Source organism: Microcaecilia unicolor, chromosome 1 (assembly GCF_901765095.1).
Source record: "Microcaecilia unicolor chromosome 1, aMicUni1.1, whole genome shotgun sequence".
NCBI classification, from domain to species: Eukaryota; Metazoa; Chordata; class Amphibia; order Gymnophiona; family Siphonopidae; genus Microcaecilia; species Microcaecilia unicolor.
In genome coordinates this window covers 605,129,460-605,149,090 of record NC_044031.1, presented here as the reverse complement: position 1 = coordinate 605,149,090, position 19,631 = coordinate 605,129,460, and the positions used below count along the sequence as shown (strand labels likewise).

The 19,631-nt window shown below is 41.7% G+C and overlaps 1 protein-coding gene across 1 annotated transcript in view; it reads right to left on the bottom strand.

Moving 5' to 3' along the window:
* Positions 1–19,631, bottom strand: part of DENND3 (DENN domain containing 3) — a 390,432-nt gene that overhangs the window by 36,236 nt on the left and 334,565 nt on the right. Inside the window, exons 17-18 of the mRNA XM_030219612.1 lie at positions 17,893–18,000; positions 16,622–16,761 (exon numbers count right to left, since the gene is read on the bottom strand). Of these exons, the coding sequence (XP_030075472.1) occupies positions 16,622–16,761; positions 17,893–18,000 (248 nt within the window). The remainder of the gene's footprint in view (positions 1–16,621; positions 16,762–17,892; positions 18,001–19,631) is intronic.

Sequence of the window (19,631 nt, the reverse complement as noted above, 5' to 3'; positions counted from 1 at the left end):
GGTCTTATCCTTTTCAATTTCCACATGCAGTAAAACATCTTTTTAGTTGTGTTGTTTGCGTGAGTTTCGAGTGTTAGGTGGCGGTCGATAGTGACTCCAAGGATTTTTAGCGTTTCTGAGATTGGAAGATTTAGTTTTGGTGTGTTTATAGCGGTAAATTCCTTTGTGTTGTATTGGGAGGTGAGTTTTTTCTGGATTTAATTTCAGATGAAATGCATCTGCCCATGTGTTCATGATATGTAGGCTTTGATTGATTTCGTTGAAGATTTTGTTAATGTCTTGTTTGAAAGGGATGTATATTGTCACATCATCAGCGTATATATATGGGTTGAGGTTATGGTTTGATAGGAGTTTTGCCAGAGGGATCATCATTAGGTTGAAAATGGTTGGTGAGAGGGGTGATCCTTGTGGTACTCCACATTCAGGTGTCCATGCCTTAGACGTGGTTGAATTTGATGTGACTTGGTACTTGAAACTTGTTAAGATGATACAGTTTAAGGCCTTGACTTTGATTTTGGCTTTTAAAGTAATGTATAGAATAGAGCCAAAGGTTAAATTTGCTCTTACTTACTAATTTCCTTTCCTTGAGTCCTGCTAAACCAGTCCAGATAAATAGGTCATACTCCCCAAATAGCAGATGAAGGCAGAAAACACTGACATTTTAGTCACTTCACCACTATAACCAGTGGTGCAGCCCTGGAACTTGCCAGTATACTATTGCCAAAAGCACAACTGAAATGCTTGAACAAAATTACAGATCCCTCTCAAAAACATTATAGACTAGCATTATGGATCAAAAGTACAATTAACCATAGGGATCAAGGGTACACAGTAATCTTATAAGTGAACTTTATAATCAAGTACTTAGACCAATATTCTGAATCCCAGACTCCTTAAAGTCTGGAGTATTCTGTCCCTGGAACCACCATCAGGATAAACCTTTAAAAAAAAAAAACCTTTGCAGTAGTAAGATATACTGAGAGAAAAACTCCAGCAAGTCTTGCTGAGCAGGTCCTGGACTGATCTAGTGGGACTCAAGGAAAAGGAAACAATTTCACTGTCCTTTTCATCTTGCTAGACCAGTCCAGATGAAGAGACATATCAAAGCTTTAAAAGCCCAGGATAGGAGGAAGAGCAACACCTATCTCCACCCACATGCTGTTCCAGCGTGAAGCTACCCTGCAGCATGAGAAAACCTTCTGCTGCCTCAGCGACCATCCTCACCGCAGTCCCAATGGCCACAGGAGGCAGCGAAGGGACTAGTACTCTCAAACCCACAGCAGCTCACAAAGTCCCCCTGTATCATCCAACCACTGAACAGCTCACACATCCACATCCCTCCCCCCCATGCCATTGCCCATTGCTGCTGAACTATACTTGCAAATCTTATTCTAGGCCCTCTCCACTGCAGCACTGCCAGAAAAGTCATTAAAAAAGACTCACTGTTTCAATGGGCTCTTGATTACTTTCTTTTTATTTATTAAATTTTAAATTTTAACAAGAGTACACTTGTCAATTGAAATACAGCCATATATATATATTTTTTTTTTATTATTATTATTTTTTTTACACAACATAAAAAGAAAATTTAAAGATTTATCCAATCATCAATTTCAATCCTTTTAACAATAGTTTTGCTTTCTTAGACCACTATTTCGTGAGGAGGGCGAATGAATTAGAGAAGATTACAAACACAGTTATTAAAAGTAACTAGGCAGCGTACTACTAATTGTATTACTAATTGTATTACTTGTATTAATTGTATTACTAATTGTAATTCTGTTACCCGGAAATGGCAACCGCCATTACGGCAAATGTAAGCCACATTGAGCCTGCAAATTGGTGGGAAAATGTGGGATACAAATGCTACAAATAATAAAAAAAAATAATACTCCCATATATATTTTCTTGATGTCATTTCAGTTGTTTCAAATCTAGAAATGATTTTAGCTGGTCAGGAGAATAAAAGGTATATTTTATCTGTCCCAGTTTAACAATGCATTTACAAGGATAGGCTAAAAAGAATAACTCTCCTATTTCAGATGCTCTTGATTTCATTGCCAAAAAGGCTTTCCTTCTTTGCTGGGTTGACTTGGTTACATCAGGGTAAATCCACACTTTAGCTATTCCAAAGCAAGTATTCAAAATTTTAAAATAAAGTTTCATAATATTATTTAAATCCTGTTCGAATACTAATGAGACAATCAAGGTAGACCTTTCTGTTGTTTCATCTAAAGATTGTTCCAGTATAGCTGAAATATTGTTTAAATCCAAATTTGTATTTCCTCCAACTTCTATTTTTCCTTCCTCTCCTTTAGGATTAGAAATATAATATATTTTATTTATAGGAGGAATAGCTTCAGGGGGGAATTTTCAACACCTCATTTAGGTATCGCTTAAATAATTCAATGGGGTGAATCCCAAGGAGTTTAGGAAAGTTCAATAGTTCAAGCGTCTATTAAAGTTTTCAATCTGTTCAATTCTCCTTCGAATGTCAGTGTTATCTTTAACCACCGTTTGTTTAAATTCTTGTAAAAATTCTTGTAAATGCTCTACATCCTTTTGCAAATTTGAAACTTTTTCAGCTATTTCCTGCTTGACCGAGTCTACCATTGATTTTAACTCTTGAAACTTAACATTAAATGCATTGACTTCACCTGATGTTTGCTGAAGAGTTGAGTCCATTTTATTCAGCTTCAGCCAGATCATTTCCAGACTTATCTCCTGCACTTTCTCTGAGGCTCCTGCCTCGGTTCTCGGCGCTCTCCGCAGCGGTGCCAGTCCCTCGCTGGGATCCACACCCGCAACACTTCCGGTAGAGTGCTGTTCTCCCTCTAGAGCCGCTGTCGACGCCGGGCACGGAGGTATCAACATTGATGGTGGAGAGAGGGATATTTCATCTCCCGGCAGGGTTTCCTCTTCCCCAGATAGCCCCGCAATGGAATCCGCATCCTTCACAGTCTGGAAGGTAGCCGTAAAGAAACGCTCGTGGCTCGGCTGAATCGGAGAGGAAGTCGAGGTAGGCGGGGGTACTAGTCTCGTCAACCCCTTTCGTTTAGAATGTGGCATATTCAAGAAGAATAGTTATATTCAACTGCGTTTACAAGAGCGTTTCTAACGCGTCTTGTTAAGTCACCATCTTGACACGCCCTCCTTGATTACTTTCAATCCTTTTTTTTTTTCATTTTAAACAACCTGTGGAAACACAAAAGAGGGTTTTGGGGGTGGAGCAACCAGAGGCAGCGAGTGTGGAGGGCCCTCAGAGTCTGTATTTACCCTCCTGCAGCATCCTGGCCTCCCTGGGTAGATGTCTCCACCCTCCTAGGAGTGAGGTCTGGAGGCCAGAATCCTAGGACTGAGGACAAACAGAGCTGTTGGGGGGCGAAGGGGGGGCAGCGATTCCCTTGCTGGAAGAGGCTCCATGAGACCACTGCAAGCGCAGTTACACTGAGTCAAGAGCCATAGGCCGAGGCTCAGGGTTGAAGTGGAAATATAGCCCTCTAAGCCATATTTATTTATCACATTTGTACCCCACATTTTCCCACATATTTGCAGGCTCAATGTGGCTTACATCAAACCATGGAGGCAATTGCCAATCCGGTAAATATACAAATACAATATATAACTTACATAAGATATAATGTAGTAGTCAGAAAGGAACAAAAAAACAGGATATACAGGGAAAAGGAGGAATGGGTAATAATGTCCTAAATTGTCCATTAATTTGCTGTGTTGCAGGATGTAGAGACGTTTGTTGGATCTTTGGGGTAGGCCTTTCCGAATAAGCTTGTCTTGAGTAATTTCCTGAAATTGAGATGATTGTGAGTAGTTTTTACAGCTTTAGGCAGTGCATTCCAAAGTTGTGTACTTACAAAAGAGAAGGTGGAAGCATAAGTGGATTTATATTTGAGGCCGTTGCAGCTGGGGTAATGAAGGTTTAAGAATGAACGAGAAAATCTGGATGTGTTCCTGGATGGTAGGTTGATTAAGTTAGTCATGTATCCTGGGGCTTCACTATGAAGAATTTTGTGGACTAGGGTGCAGATTTTGAAAGTGATTCGCTCCTTAATTAGAAGCCAATGCAGTTTCTCTCAAAGATGTTTAGCACTATCAAATTTGGATTTACCATAAATTAATCTGGCTGCGGTGTTTTGAGCTGTCTGAAGTTTCTTTGTAAGTTCTTCATTACATCCTGCATATATACCATTACAGTAGTCTAAGTAGCATAATACCATTGATTGTATTACATTACGAAATACTTCTCTCAGGAAGAAAGGTTTTATCTTTTTAAGTTTCCACAATGAGAAGAACATTTTCTTAGTAGTGGAATAAATTTGGCTTTCAAATGATAGGTTGCGATCAATTATTAAACCAAGTATTTTTAGGCTCTCAGACATAGAAAGGGTAAGATCAGGGGCGATTAAATTGAAGGTTTGAGCTTATTGTATTGAGATGAAAGGATAAGGCAGTGCGTTTTCTCAGCATTTAGTTTCAGTTGAAAAGAAGTTGCCCATGAGTTCATAGTGTTCAGGCCACGGTTGATTTCATTAGTAATTTCAGACAAGTCATGTCTAAAGGGAATGTAAATTGTGACATCATCAGCATAAATGAACGGGTTAAAGCCTAGATTGGATAAGGACATGGCCAAAGGAATCAGCATTATGTTGAAGAGTGTAGGGAATAATGGTGAACCTTGAGGGACTCCACAGGCTGCTTTCCATGGTGGTGATACGTTTGAATTGGATTTTACTTGATAAGTTCTAGACGTTAAAAAACCCTTAATCCATCTAAGTACATTTCCGCCAGTTCCGAAGTAATCAAGAAGGTTTAGTAGAATGTTATGGTTAACCATGTCAAAAGCGCTCGACATGTCAAACTGGAGAAGAAGTATGCTTTTGCCTAAAGCTATTTCCTGCTTGAAGTTGGCAATGAGAGTAATAAGCAAGGTTTCAGTGCTATGGAGGGGACAGAATCCTGATTGTGATTCGTGCAGTATAGAGAACTTATCCAGATAATCATTAAGTTGTTTGGTCACCATGCTCTCCATAAATTTGACAATAACTGGGATGGATGCCTGTCATCTTCCGCCAGGGTCGCTTTACTCATACTACCCCTCTCCTCAAGACCCTTCACTGGCTCCCTATCCATTTTCGCATCCTGTTCAAACTTCTTCTACTAACCTATAAATGTACTCACTCTGCTGCTCCCCAGTATCTCTCCACACTCGTCCTTCCCTACACCCCTTCCCGTGCACTCCGCTCCATGGATAAATCCTTCTTATCTGTTCCCTTCTCCACTACTGCCAACTCCAGACTTCGCGCCTTCTGTCTCGCTGCACCCTACGCCTGGAATAAACTTCCTGAGCCCCTACGTCTTGCCCCATTCTTGGCCACCTTTAAATCTAGACTGAAAGCCCACCTCTTTAACATTGCTTTTGACTCGTAACCACTTGTAACCACTCGTCTCCACCTACCCTCCTCTCTTCCTTCCCGTTCACATTAATTGATTTGATTACTTTATTTATTTTTTGTCTATTAGACTGTAAGCTCTTTGAGCAGGGACTGTCTTTCTTCTATGTTTGTGCAGCGCTGCGTATGCCTTGTAGCACTATAGACATGCTAAATAGTAGTAGTAGTACTAATGGATGCGTTAGGGCTGTAATTTGTGAGATCACTGCTTTTTTTCTTGGTGTCCTTTGGTACTGGAGTGAGTAAAATGTTACCATATTCCACAGGGAAAAAACCATGTTCAAGCATGTAGTTTAGATAGTTTGTAAGGTCTGCGATAAAATGGTCAGGAGCAAATTTAAGTAAGTGGTTAGGGCAGGTGTCCAGTTTGCAATAGAAATTGGATAATCCAGGTAGCTGATGAAATGATCCATGTCTGGGTTGTGCTGAGGTAGTGAATTGCGCAAATTCTGTTATTTTTTCCTTAAAGTATATGGCAAGATTAACAGCAGATGGAATATCAGTATTGATTGAGGTGAGTGAGTATCTGTTAGCTTATTGACAAAATGAAATAATTTCTTCAGGTCTTTGTAGTCCGGACCTATTTTAGTTTTATAGTAAAGCCTTTTGGATCGTCTAATTGCATATTTACATTTTCTTAGCATTTGTTTCCATGCATTGAGAGTATGCTCATCCTTTTTTTTCTTCCATGCCCGTTCAAGTTTTCTAGAAAGAGTTTTGAGTTTTCTTAGTTCATCACTGAACCAAGGCAATGTCAGGGCAGACCTCCATAGACCAATTCCTTAGAGCTCTCACTGGCCAGAGACTGAACTACAGGGCACAGACTGTGGAGTGTGGCCCATGGAGTCTAGCCTTCTTTCCAGAATTATGTTACACCAGTCCATCCTGCACCATCTGCTTGAGGCAGAGAAATACTTTTCCAGGGTTACACCACTCCCTCTAATGGTGATAACATTACTGAAATATCAGTGTTCTATGCCTCCACCTGCTGGCTTTGGAGCATAACCCACTTGTCTGGACTGGTCTAGCAGGATGAAAAGGAAATACCTTTTGGATAAACAATGTTGGCTCTCTTCAAATAACTTAACGTTCTATAAGAGAAAGCCTACTGGTAGCTCCAGGGTAGAAGGTCGTGTAGATAGTCTGTTGGAGTGCCCATGCTTTGCAAGGGACTCACTCTGGCTTGGTTTAGGAAATGTTTATAGACCCATCAGTTTAGTGAAAAATGAAAGAGGTGGTCCGAGAACTAGGGACTGCCCTGATTGGTTGACCTATTGGAAATTTTATGTAATTTTATGAGTGTTGAAGTTAGGTTTTTGTGCTGTCACTGGAGGAATGTGAACAATTACAGGAGGACCTTGCGAGACTGGGAGAATGGGCGTGCAAGTGGCAGATGAAGTTCAATGTTGACAAGTGCAAAGTGATGCATGTGGGTAAGAGGAACCCGAATTATAGCTACGTCTTGCAAGGTTCCGCGTTAGGAGTTACGGATCAAGAAAGGGATCTGGGTGTCGTCGTCGATGATACGCTGAAACCTTCTGCTCAGTGTGCTGCTGCGGCTAGGAAAGCGAATAGAATGTTGGGTGTTATTAGGAAGGGTATGGAGTCCAGGTGTGCGGATGTTATAATGCCGTTGTATCGCTCCATGGTGCGACCGCACCTGGAGTATTGTGTTCAGTACTGGTCTCCGTATCTCAAAAAAGATATAGTAGAATTGGAAAAGGTACAGCGAAGGGCGACGAAAATGATAGTGGGGATGGGACGACTTTCCTATGAAGAGAGGCTGAGAAGGCTAGGGCTTTTCAGCTTGGAGAAGAGACGGCTGAGGGGAGATATGATAGAAGTGTATAAAATAATGAGTGGAATGGATCGGGTGGATGTGAAGCGACTGTTCACGCTATCCAAAAATACTAGGACTAGAGGGCATGAGTTGAAGCTACAGTGTGGTAAATTTAAAACGAATCGGAGAAAATTTTTCTTCACCCAACGTGTAATTAGACTCTGGAATTCGTTGCCGGAGAACGTGGTACGGGCGGTTAGCTTGACGGAGTTTAAAAAGGGGTTAGATAGATTCCTAAAGGACAAGTCCATAGACCGCTATTAAATGGACTTGGAAAAATTCCGCATTTTTAGGTATAACTTGTCTGGAATGTTTTTACGTTTGGGGAGCGTGCCAGGTGCCCTTGACCTGGATTGGCCACTGTCGGTGACAGGATGCTGGGCTAGATGGACCTTTGGTCTTTCCCAGTATGGCACTACTTATGTACTTATGTACTTAGTTTATGTAGAAATTTTGACACTGTACCTTCAAGGGCCTTATGTTTGTACGTGCTAACCAAGTTAGGGGCCCTTTTACTAAGCCGTGTAAGCGTCTACACGCACCCAAAGCGCACCAAAATGGAGTTACTGCCCAACTACTGCGTGGCTCTTAAAGTAATTTCATTTTTGGCGAGCATCCGATACGTGCGTCTGAAAAATAATTTTTTATTTTTGGGTATGCGTAACAGACACACGCCAATTGGCATTTGGCGTGCGTAGGTCATTACCGCCAAGTTACCGTGTGAGTCTTTACTGCTAGGTCAATAGCAGGCGGTAAGGTCTCAGACCCAAAATGGGACATGCGGCAATTTTCATTTTGCCACACATCCATTTTCGGTAAAAATATTTAAAAGGCCTTTTTTACAGGCGCGCTAAAAAATGGATCGGCTCTCGCCCAAAATCTGCACCTATATTACCGCAAGCCAGATAGAAGGCAAGGGCTATTTTGCAGTCCAGGGTATGCAATGCGCTTTCACCTGGATGAGCATGGGGTCTGGGCAAGAATGTTGGTAGGCTAACTGACTTAAGATGGAATTCTGATACAACCTGAGGAAGGAACTTAGGATGCATGTGCAGAAGTACTCTGTTGAAATAAAATCTTGTGTAAGGTGGATCAGATACTAGAGCCTGAAGCTCACTAACTGCGGGCTGAAGTGACCACCACCAAGTAAACAGCCTTCCAAGTTAAAAACTTAATATGGCAGGTATCAAATGGCTCAAATAGAGCTTTCATAAGCTGGGTGAGAACACTGAGATCCCATGACACTGTGGAAGGTTTGACAGGGGCTTAAGCAACAGCAAACCTCTCATGAATCAAACAACTAGAGGCTATACAGACATGGGCTTGCCGTGATAAGTGCCAATTGCACTGAAGTTAACCTTAACAGAGTTGGTCTTCAGGCCCAAATCTGACAAGTGTAGAAGGTACTCAAGCAATTTTATGTAGGACAGGAAAAGGGGTCTAGGACCGTGCCCTCACACCAGACAGCAAACCTCCTCCACTTGAAGCTGTAAGACCTCTTAGAAAACCCTTTCCTGGAAGCAAGTAGAACTTGGGAGACATCCTCATGTAGATGGAATAAACCAACTACTACTCTCTCAACATTCAGGCTATATAGGCCAGAGACTGGAGGCTGGGATGCAGACGAGACCTCTCATTCTGAGTGACTAGGATCAGAAAGCAGTCCAATCTCCATGGCTCTTCGGAGACCAGCTCCAGAAGTAAAGAAAACCGTTATTTGCCTCAACCAATAGAAGATGATGAGGATCATGGGCCATCTGTCCTGCTTGGGTTTCAGCAAAGTCTTCATTATTGAAGGTATGGAAGGATACATATACAGAAGACCTGTTCTCCAATGAAGGAGAAAGGAACCAAAGGCTAGTCTGCCTTGAGATCTCAGTTTGGAGCAGTACTGAGGGAACTTGTTGTTGAGATGAGTGGCAAAGAGATCCACCAAGGTAGTGTTCCACTCTCAGAAGGTCTCTTGGGCTATGCCCATGCTTAGGGATCACTCATACGCTTGCATTACCCTGCTCAGCCTGTCTGCCAGATTGTTGCATTTCCCAGCCAGGTAAGTGTCTCTGAGCAACATCCCATTCTGGGAGGCCCAGGCCCACAATCCTAGCACTTCCAGACACAGGAGATATGAGTCTGTGCCTCCCTGCTTGTTGATGTAGTACATTGTAACCTGGCTGGCTGAATAAGGACAATTTTGTGCATCAACTGATTTCTGAAAGCCCTTAGAGCATTCCATATTGCTCAGAGCTCCAGGAGGTTTATATGAAACCGAGTATCCTGGGAGGACCACTGACCCTAAGTGTAAAACCCATCTACATAGGCTCCCCATCTCAGGTTAGATGCATCTGCTGTCACTGTCTTGTGGGGGTGGGGCAATTTGGAATGGAAGTCCCAGAATCAAATTGGATTGAACTGTCCACCACAACAGACACTCCCAGAAAGGAGTGACATTGACAACGTCTTCTAGATTCCCATTGGCCTGCAACATTTGGAAAGCCACTGAGCAGTTCTCAAATGGAGATGACCCATGGGTGTCACGTGGACCATGGAGGCTACGTGACCTAGCAATCTCATCATCTGCTGAGGTGTAACCTGATGGCTCTGGTGGACCTGTGCTGCAATGCAGACCAGAGTGTCCACATGCTGGTTCAATAGAAAGCTGGCCTTAACTGTCTAGCAGGCACCAATGAACATCAATCTTTGAACGGAAAGTAAATGGGACTTCGGGTAGTTAATAACAAACCTTAGTAGCTCTAATACCCAAACAGTTCTGGTCATGGATTCCTGAGCCCCATCCCTGGACGTGCTCTTCATCAGCCAATTGTCCAGGTAGGGGAAACACATGTACTCCCAGTCTGTGTGGCAACACTGCGACTACTGCAAGACATTTTGTAAAAACTCTGGGAGTGGATGTGAGGCCACAGAGCAGAATGCGGTAATGGTAGTGGTGTTTCCCTACTTCGAATCTTAGATACTTCTTGTGATTGGGATGTATTTGTGTGTGTGTGTGTATATGAGCGTCCTTTAAGTCCAGAGAGCATAGCCAATCTTGTACCTGAATCACGGAAAGTAGGTGCCTCAGGCAACCATCATGAACTTTTCCTTGGCCAGATATTTGTTGAGGGCCCTTAGATCTAGGATGGGATGGGATGGAATCCTCCTGTCTTTTGGGGGACCAGGAAGTACTTGGAATAGAATTCTTTACTTTTTCCTAGGTGGAACGGGTTGACTGCATTGGTCTGAAAAAGGGAAGAGAGCTCCCGAAACAGAAGTTCCTGGTGCTGAGAGTTTAGCTTTGAAGCTCTCGGGGAGAAAGTTGGAGATGTTCACCAATGAAGTATGTAACTGATCCAGACAATTTTGAGAACTTACTGGTCTGAGGTTATAAGAGGCCACCTTTCTTAGAAAAAATTCAGCCTCCTCCCCTTCTGGTAGGTTATCCAGGATAATTACTTTGACAGCGGCTGTGCTCTCTTAGAGCCAGTCAAAAGCTCGTCACCTGGTTTGACTGTGGAGCAGATGGCGACTTTTGAGCTTTCTGTTGTCTTGGGCGGGAGCAGGAGCTCTAGACTGCATGGGAAGGATGCAAGGCAAGAAGGCCCCTACATCTTTGAGAGTAGTAGGTCCTCCTGTGGCCTGCGCCCGAATACCTTCTGGAAGAGGAGGGTTAAGTGGAGGTGGCCTACAATAGCAACTTGATGGTATCAGCATGTTTTTTTGTTGAGGTCAGCGAACTCCTCCACTTTGTTGTCAAAAAGATTATCTCCCCGGCAGGGGATGTCCGCCAGCTGTTTCTGAACTGCTAGTTCTAGGCTGGAAGTATGCAGCCAGGAGAGTCTGTGCATTCTGATACTTATAGTGGAGGCCCTGGAAGAAAGCATCATACGCTGCTTGGGCAGTGTGCTTCCAAGATTCCTGCTGCTTGGCTGCTAACTGATGGAGTTCAGCAACCTATTCAGGTGGTAGTGTTTGCAAACTCCACTACACTGTTTACCAAGGACCACAAGTACATGTTCATGAAGAGCTGGTAAGAATGTGGGAGGACAGCACAGCATTCTGATAAACTTTTCTCCCAAAAGAGTTCAATGTCTGAGCATCCCTCCCCGGGGGTGCCAAGGAGTGAGACTTGAAACGTTTCGCTTTTTTGAGAGTGGATTCAATGACCATGGAGTGGTACGGCAGCTGGAGCTTTTCAAATCCAGGAGCCTTCTGTACATAAGAGTCGGTCTTGTGTATATGTTAAATATACAGTAATAGAAATATTGAGGAGGGAGGTTCAAATATCCAAAAATGAAAATATATAACAATCTCCCCACTAATAATAATTCACACATAGACTAAACAGTATAGTAAATGCCAGTGAAGGAAAAAGCCTCAGAAGCATACTGGAGCACTCATTCGTGCTTCCTAATTTCAGTCACTGGCAAACAAAAATGGCAATTTTGTCCTACAGGACGCTAAATGAGATGAGCAGCGTTTTGCATTGGTTCACGAAATGCCCTGAAGCAGTGGGTGTTCCCGTGAAACAAGGCCCTCACTGGCAAACGGGACCTTGTGAATCTAACAGCAATTTAATTCACTGTGACTTCTGCTCATATAAATCGCTATTATGTGCAAGGTAAGTTTGAAAGTTTTTTTTAAGCCTCTATGGACAGTTTGATTAATTCTTTGATATACAGATTTGTGTGATATTGTTCAATCCAATTTGCCATGGAGGTTTTTTCCCAATGACTGAAACTGGGAAGCACAAATGAGTGTTTTGCACTGTTCTAGACTCTTAATGGTTTTTCTTGGACATCTGGCGACAGAAATGACAAAAAGAAGCATCGTGATCAGGCCCCAAGCATGATAAGCACCAATTATGAGTGATCTTGCCACACTGGGTGCACTGCTTAAAATTACTGTTAGTTTTTTGGAACATGGCAGGGAAGACAGATGAAGCAAAATCAAATGGCTCAATGAAGAAGGAAAAACAAACAAAAGTTTTTTCCTGGAGTGCTCAGGCCTAAGGCGGCTAGTGAGCCTTAGAGAAATAAAAAGTGCTTAAAAGCACTAAGGAACCTTACAAAAGCACTTACAAAGGAAACAAAACGTCAGACTGAAGAAAACCCCTCAGGCATGAGAAGTAAGAGAGATAAGAGAATGTATGCACTGTTCCCATGGATGAGAGAAGACACAGTAGTTGGGAAGGCATGTCCGCATGTGCAGTGGGACTCTGAAAAAATTCTAGAAAAAAAGCTGGGGATTTTCCAACACTGGGTTCTGTTGGATGACATCACTCATGTGTGAATTATTGTTCTGCTTGTCCTAGCAGAATGAGATCTGCTGCCTTGAACTCTGGACACTCTTGAGTTTTCACGAACACCCAGCTTCTTCAAGCTAATTCTGATGGCTTTGTTGACTCCTCCTCTCCCCTAATCTTACAAAAATGTTTTATGATAATGTTAAAATGAATGAGCTCCTAAGCTAAAGTCAGAAGCTATCTTGGAGTCTCTTTCACTCCATCCCACTCAATAGCTTTTGAAATTTTCATCCAGTTTATTCAGTGTTAAAAACCACCCTTAGACTGGTAGTCACGTGTGTGCAATTTGGTGAAACGCTTGTGCTCAGAGAAAGAGAATGGGGCCGATACTCAGACCACAGGAGGCAGCCCAGCTAACCCACACAGTCGACAGCGAGACCGGATATTCAATGCTGAGCTGTTTCCAGTGACTGGCATTGAATATCCAGTTTATTTTTGGCCGGTTTAAACTTAACCCGCCAAGCCAATATTCAGCGCTGGCCGATTAAGTTTATAGAGGCCAAAGATAGGCCTACTATTTCGGTGGCCCAATTTTGCTGCCAAACTTTGCTAGTGATGTGCTGAATATTTGCGGATAGCTAGTTATATCATGCGATATAATTGGTTAACCGCTATACACTGACTGCAAATAGTCAGTGGGAGATAACTGGCTATTTCCTGTTGAATATTGGGGGGAAGGTGTTTTTTAATTGGTACACATGTGACTGAGAGGAAACTCCCATACATGCCTGAGAAAAGCTTTCTAAGGCTTTTCCACAGCTATCTGGAAAATGATGACATTACCCACTTATGTGGCTGATTTACCTTGATTGTCTAGAGGAACAAATTTATTCACAGAAAGGATGTCTGAAGTAGAAGAGACAAAAACCAGTATAAGAATTCAGGAAAACATGAAATAAAGATATTTTTCCTTGCAGGAGGAGAGGATAAAAATTACAGATTAAGTTGTGTCTTCAGTGTAAGAAATAGGAAAGGGAAAGGTAATGGGACTTGATATACCCCCACCTTTCTGTGGTTTTTAAAAATATATTCAAAGCGGTTTTCATAGTATATACAGGCATTTATACAGATGATACAAAACTATTCAAAGTTGTTCAAACACGTGCGGACTGTGAAATATTGCAGGAAGACCTTAGGAAATTGAAAGACTGGGTGTCCAAATGGCAGATGAAATTTAATGTGGACAAATGCAAGGTGATGCACATTGGAAAGAATAATCCGAATCACTGTTACCTGATGCTAGGGTCCACCTTGGGGGTCAGTGCTCAAGAAAAAGATCTGGGTGGTGTTGTAGATAATGTGCTGAAATCTGCTCAGGGTGTGGCAGCAGCCAAAAAAGCAAACAGGATACTAGGAATTATTAGGAAAGGACTGGTGATTAAGACCGAAAATACTATAATGCCTTTGTATAGCTCTATGGTGCGTCCGCACCCTGAATATTGCGCTGTTCTGGTCGCTGTATCTCAAAAAAGATACAGCGGAATTAGAAAAGATTCAAACAAAAGCGACTAAAATGATAAAGGGGATGGAACTCCTCTCGTATGAGGAAAGGCTAAAGAGGTTTGGGCTCTTCAGCTTGAAAAAGAGACGGATGAGGGGAGATATGATTGAGGTCTACAAAATCTCGAGTGGTGTAGAACGAGTAGAAGTAAATCAATTTTTTACTCGTTGCAAAGTACAAAGACTAGGGGACACTCGAAGAAGTTACAAGGAAATACTTCTAAAACAAATAGGAGGAAACATTTTTTCACTCAACAAATACTAAAGCTCTGGAACTCTTTGCCGGAGGAGGTGGTAACAGTGATTATTAGCATATCTGGGTTTTAAAAGGGTTTGGACAAACTCCTGGAGGAAACGTCCATAGTCTGCTATTGAGACAGCCAAGGGAAGCAACTGCTTGCCCTGGGATTTGTAGTATGGAGTGTTGCCACGATTTGGGTTTCTGTCAGGTACTTGTGACCTGGCTTGGCCACTGTTTGGAAAACAGGACACCGGGCTAGATAGACCATTGGTCTGACCCAGTATGGCTACTCTTATGTTCTTATGTAAAGTTTTTTTTTTTTTTTTTATATTCTTTATTTATAATTTTCTAATTTTACAATCACATAACATGACTGCAAAAGCAGTAACTGAATTTTATAAAAACTGAAAAAGGGATATAAATCTAGGAGGTATAACCTCCTCTAGGTAAATACTTTCATTTATTTAGTCCACTATTTAAGTGAGGCAAAACACAAGTTCTTATGTAAAGTTGAGAACCATTGTTTTAGACACATGTATGCACTGGCACATAAAATACTTTACCTTCCTCGGTCCAAATATAAAATGAGTGTACTGAAAACTGCATTAAATTTTTAATGCAAATATGTTTACTTCTGCATTCATATTTTTAGTTTACTTCTGATATAATAAAGTAATGAGATGAATACTGTGCAACAGTTAGAACTGTATAAATGCAAAATAAGTGGAAAAAGGGCACTGATGTGGATGTTATCTTTAATTTCATTTTAACTTCAGTGACTAGAGAAGGAAAGGATAAATATTCAGCTGGCAGCGGTCAATGTTTTTTTGGCCACTGTCAGTATTATCCTTGAACATTCAATGCTGGCCCACGTCTAGACATCAGCATTGAAGTATCTGGGTTTAGGTGGCTGTATAAAATATTATCTGGTTAAGCGTGATATTCAGCACTTAACCATGTAAGTCAAACTGAATAAAGATAGGCCTCTGTTTTGTGCAGTTCCAATCATCTAGTTAACTTATCCAGTTAAGTGCTGAATATCAGCCTTTAACTGGAAAACTGCTAGACCGCTCACAAACTGGCTGGTTTTGTCTTAGGCACTAACTGGGTAAGTTCAGTGGCATTATTCAGTTAAGTGCTGCATGCATATTCGTTAGCCCCGGACAAGTGCTTTAAATGGTCAGGAACCTCCCCTGGCCATTTCAATCATTTTCAGTAACGACCCTAAAGCCATTGAATAGGAGGCTTTGTGATCCAGTTCCAAATGACCAGATAGCCTCATACACATTCTAATACTAATGCTCCCGTCCACTAAGCCTCATACACATTCTAATACTAATGCTCCCGTCCACTAAGCCTCGACTCACATTTTAAAATATTCTCCACCCACTCACCTAACCCTCCAGCCATTTACTAACCCATTTCCCCATTCAATTACCAATATCTTTAGGGTTCGTAGGTGGGGAAGTACTAGTTGGCTGAGGTACATGAGTAGTAAGACTGGAGTGGGTAAATAGGGAGTCAATTAATCGGGGGTTAGCTTAGTCAGCAAAGGGTACGTGGGCAGGCAGGCAGAGGACAGACTGAGTGGGAAATCAGATGTTCCAGACTGAGGCTAATTGGGTACAGGGGTCCTTTAATTAGGACATTGGATCGCTGGGGTCTTAGGGAATACTGAGTCTGATCATAACTGGAAATCCCAGCTCCAGGAGTCCTCAACTTAGAGATCTCAGATATTTAGAGGCCAAATTTATAGCTGCCAAATGATTTTCTGGGGAATAGGAGTAGCCTTAATGGTTAGGTGGTCCTGTGAGCCATCAGTGGCTCGCTGCTCCTGGGCAGCAGGAACTTAATGATGATGACGAACTAACTTTCTCAGGGGTTGAAGTAAAGTTTCAGCACTAAACTGGAAGCAAAGAAAGTGTGCAACTTTTTAGTGCATGTTCCTGTATTAGAAGTAATTCCATATGCAGGTCAGCAGCATGCAAAGTGTGATCAAATTAGTCCACTCATTTACTTCTCATTGAGCACACATTTTTTGTTTAATAAAGCCTTCACTAGATTGCAAGTAATTTTACCATAGATAAGTATATTTCAGGTATAGAACAATAGGCTGTTCTAAGCCTACCACAGCTTATTAAATCAACTTCTTAACTCCTGAGAAACATTTCTGAGGGTCTGACACCTGGCTCTGCATAGCCTCTATATGACTGATCTTGCATACAGTAAAGACTTGTAAAAAGAAAAGAAGTCACCATTTATTTTTCACCCACCAGTTTTGCATTGCCCACTTTAAAACAATGCTCTTGAATAGACCAAGTAGATGCATTAAACACAACCACCTTCCCTTCACTTAAAGCACACCACAGTTTTGGATAGGTCTCGCCACCTTTTCCTGCTGGATCAAGTTGTCCTGGAATGAAACAAAAAATTTATATAAGCTTAAGGATTTTTTTAAAGAGGGATTGCGAAGTCCTCTTTGCATTTAGTCACTAGAAAAGAGCATGCAACAATTTAGTTATAAAATCTTACATAGTAACATAGCAGATGATGGCAGATAAAGAGTCCCATCCAGTCTGTCCAACAAGTTAAACTCATAGCATAAGGTATGTGATACTACATGATTTTGATTTGTCCTTGCCATTTTCAGAGCATAGACTGTAGAAGTCTGCCTGGCGCTGTCCTTGTTCTCCAACTTCTGAAGTTGTCATCAAAGCCCCACTCCAGCCCATCCAAATCTCTCCAGCCACAATCAGGGCACAGACCATAGAAGTGTTCCAGGCACTGATCTATCTGTCCAGTTACGATCAGGGCACAGAACGTAGAAGTCTGCCCAGCTCTGGCTTTGTTCTCCAGTTACTGAAGCTGAATCTGTCCCAACAACGATCAGGGGACAGACTGTAGAAGCACTGGCTTTGCTTTCCAATTACATGTGCTGCCATCTAATCACTGCTAAGCTTCTTTCGATCCTGTTTTCTTCTCCACCATCTCCTGCGGAAGGGCATTCCAGGTAACTACCACCCTCTCTGTGAAAAAGTACTTCTGCTTTGATTTTGCCTGAAAGGCAGTATATCAAATACCAAATAAACTGATCTGAACTAACGATTCTTGAGTCGGCCCCTTGCAACCATGTCCTCCAGTTCTACCACCTTCCTGTTTCCGGAAAAGTTTTCTTTGTAGATTAATACCTTTCAAATATTTGGATGTTTGTATCACAGCATCCCTGTTGTCTCCAGGGTATGCGTGTTCAGGTCATCAAGTCTCTCCTCATATGTCTTGTGACGTAAACCCCATAATCTTTTTGTTGCTTTTCTCTGAACAACTTCAAGTCTTATATTCCACTAAACCACTGTAGATTAGATTTGCATTTTCAGATAGATGTGGTGGGCATACCTGCATAGCAGGAAATCGGTTATATCATTTTAACAAGTATCAACATAAAACACATTTAATATTTGTAACTTTTACATCTATAAAATTTTCAGAATTTTGAGTGAGAAAGGCGGTATAGCAAATATGGATAAACTAAAAACTATTGATTTACCTGGTGTATACAGTAAAACATCAACTGCCTGTGAAACAGTCTCTCCAGCTGAAGGATTGATCCTGTGCTTTAAAGTTTCTGCTGTAGTTTTTGGAATCATCATGGGCACTACAATAAAATTTATTATATTATAAAATGATATAAAAAAAACAAAATAGCCAAGATATAGACAAACCTTAGGACTATAAAATATTCTGTTCTTAACAATTAACCATGTTAGTCACTTTCCTCTGTACCAACTCCAGAGTTTTTTTTTATGTCCTTTGTGAGACACAGAGGAGCATTTTTGATATGACGTTTAAATCTAATTTTGGACATTTTGCAACAAACATCTAAAAATCCAGTAGCGAATGTGGCTATTTTCAAACCAGAACATCCAACTTTTTGTTTCAAAAATGGCCATTTGCTAGACGTTTTGTGCTCAATGCGTCCATATTTTAGGACTATTTTCGAAAAAAGAAAAAACAAGTCAAAGGGAAAAATACACAAAAACAAGCCACTGGGATGTATTGGGGGTGGGGGGGGGGGGGGGGGCAGCATTCTTAGTAGACAGACATCCCAGAAGAGCAGTGGGGCATCCTAGGGGGCAATGAAGTGAACTTCACATAAAATGTCCCAGGTACACATTAGAGAATGACATGAGGATGGGAACAGAGCCTGTGGGGATGGAGAGGGACAGATCCCACAGAGATGGGGCCAGATCCCATGGGGTCAGGGACAAACTTTGTCCCCATGTCATTTTCTACTTTGAAGCCTGTTAATGAATTGGACTGTTATTTATGCTTGATTGATGCACACAACGATATTTTGATTTTTTGGAAAAACAAGCAAACATGTTGTCCACAGATAGCAAAATTTGCATGGGAGATCCTGTACATCCTGCTACCAGCACATCTTCTAAGAAGATATCATCTATTGTAAGGAGGACTGTGGAAGACAGGAGAGCTAGAGTGAATCCTGAGATCGTTGATGAAGGAGAGCTAGAGTGAATCCTGAGATCACTGATGACTTCTTATTCATTCCCAGATTTAAAAAATCATAACAGTGTTTCATAGGGCATATTTATCCTCTCTGCGGGTTGTATTTTGTACACCTGGACATTTTAACAGGTGGATTAGTATTCCTTGTGGTAGTAAAAGTCAGCTATTGTTGGGGTAGGAAAGGTAGAGGGTGGTGGTGGGGGGATTATTATAGCTAATTTATACACAACAACTGAACAGCATATTGTTCCTTTTTATACTTTAATAAAAAGATTTAAATATAAAATCCTAAGTATTTGAGGCTTCTGCAGATGAGGACAGAGCCCAAGGGGATGGAGCGGGGACAGGATGAAGATGGAGACAGGGCCTGCGGGGATGGGGTGGGGATGGAGACAGAATCCACGGGGACTGGGACAAACTTTGTCCCCGTGTCATTCTCTAGTACATATCTCACTGTTACCTCCTTATATTTATTTTTTATAAGGATTTATTTACTGCCTTTTTGAAGGAATTCACTCAAGGCAATGTACAGCAAGAATAAGTCAAACATAGATCAAACATAAGCAACAAAAATATTCAAATAATGTAAAGTGTGGCATAGTATACTACATTATGGGAAGTCCTCCAAAATCCATCAAAAACCTACTGTACAGTGAATGATACATACCTGTAGCAGGTGTTCTCCGAGGACAGCAGGCTGATTGTTCTCACGACTGGGTGACGTCCGCGGCAGCCCCCACCAACCGGAAAAAAGCTTCG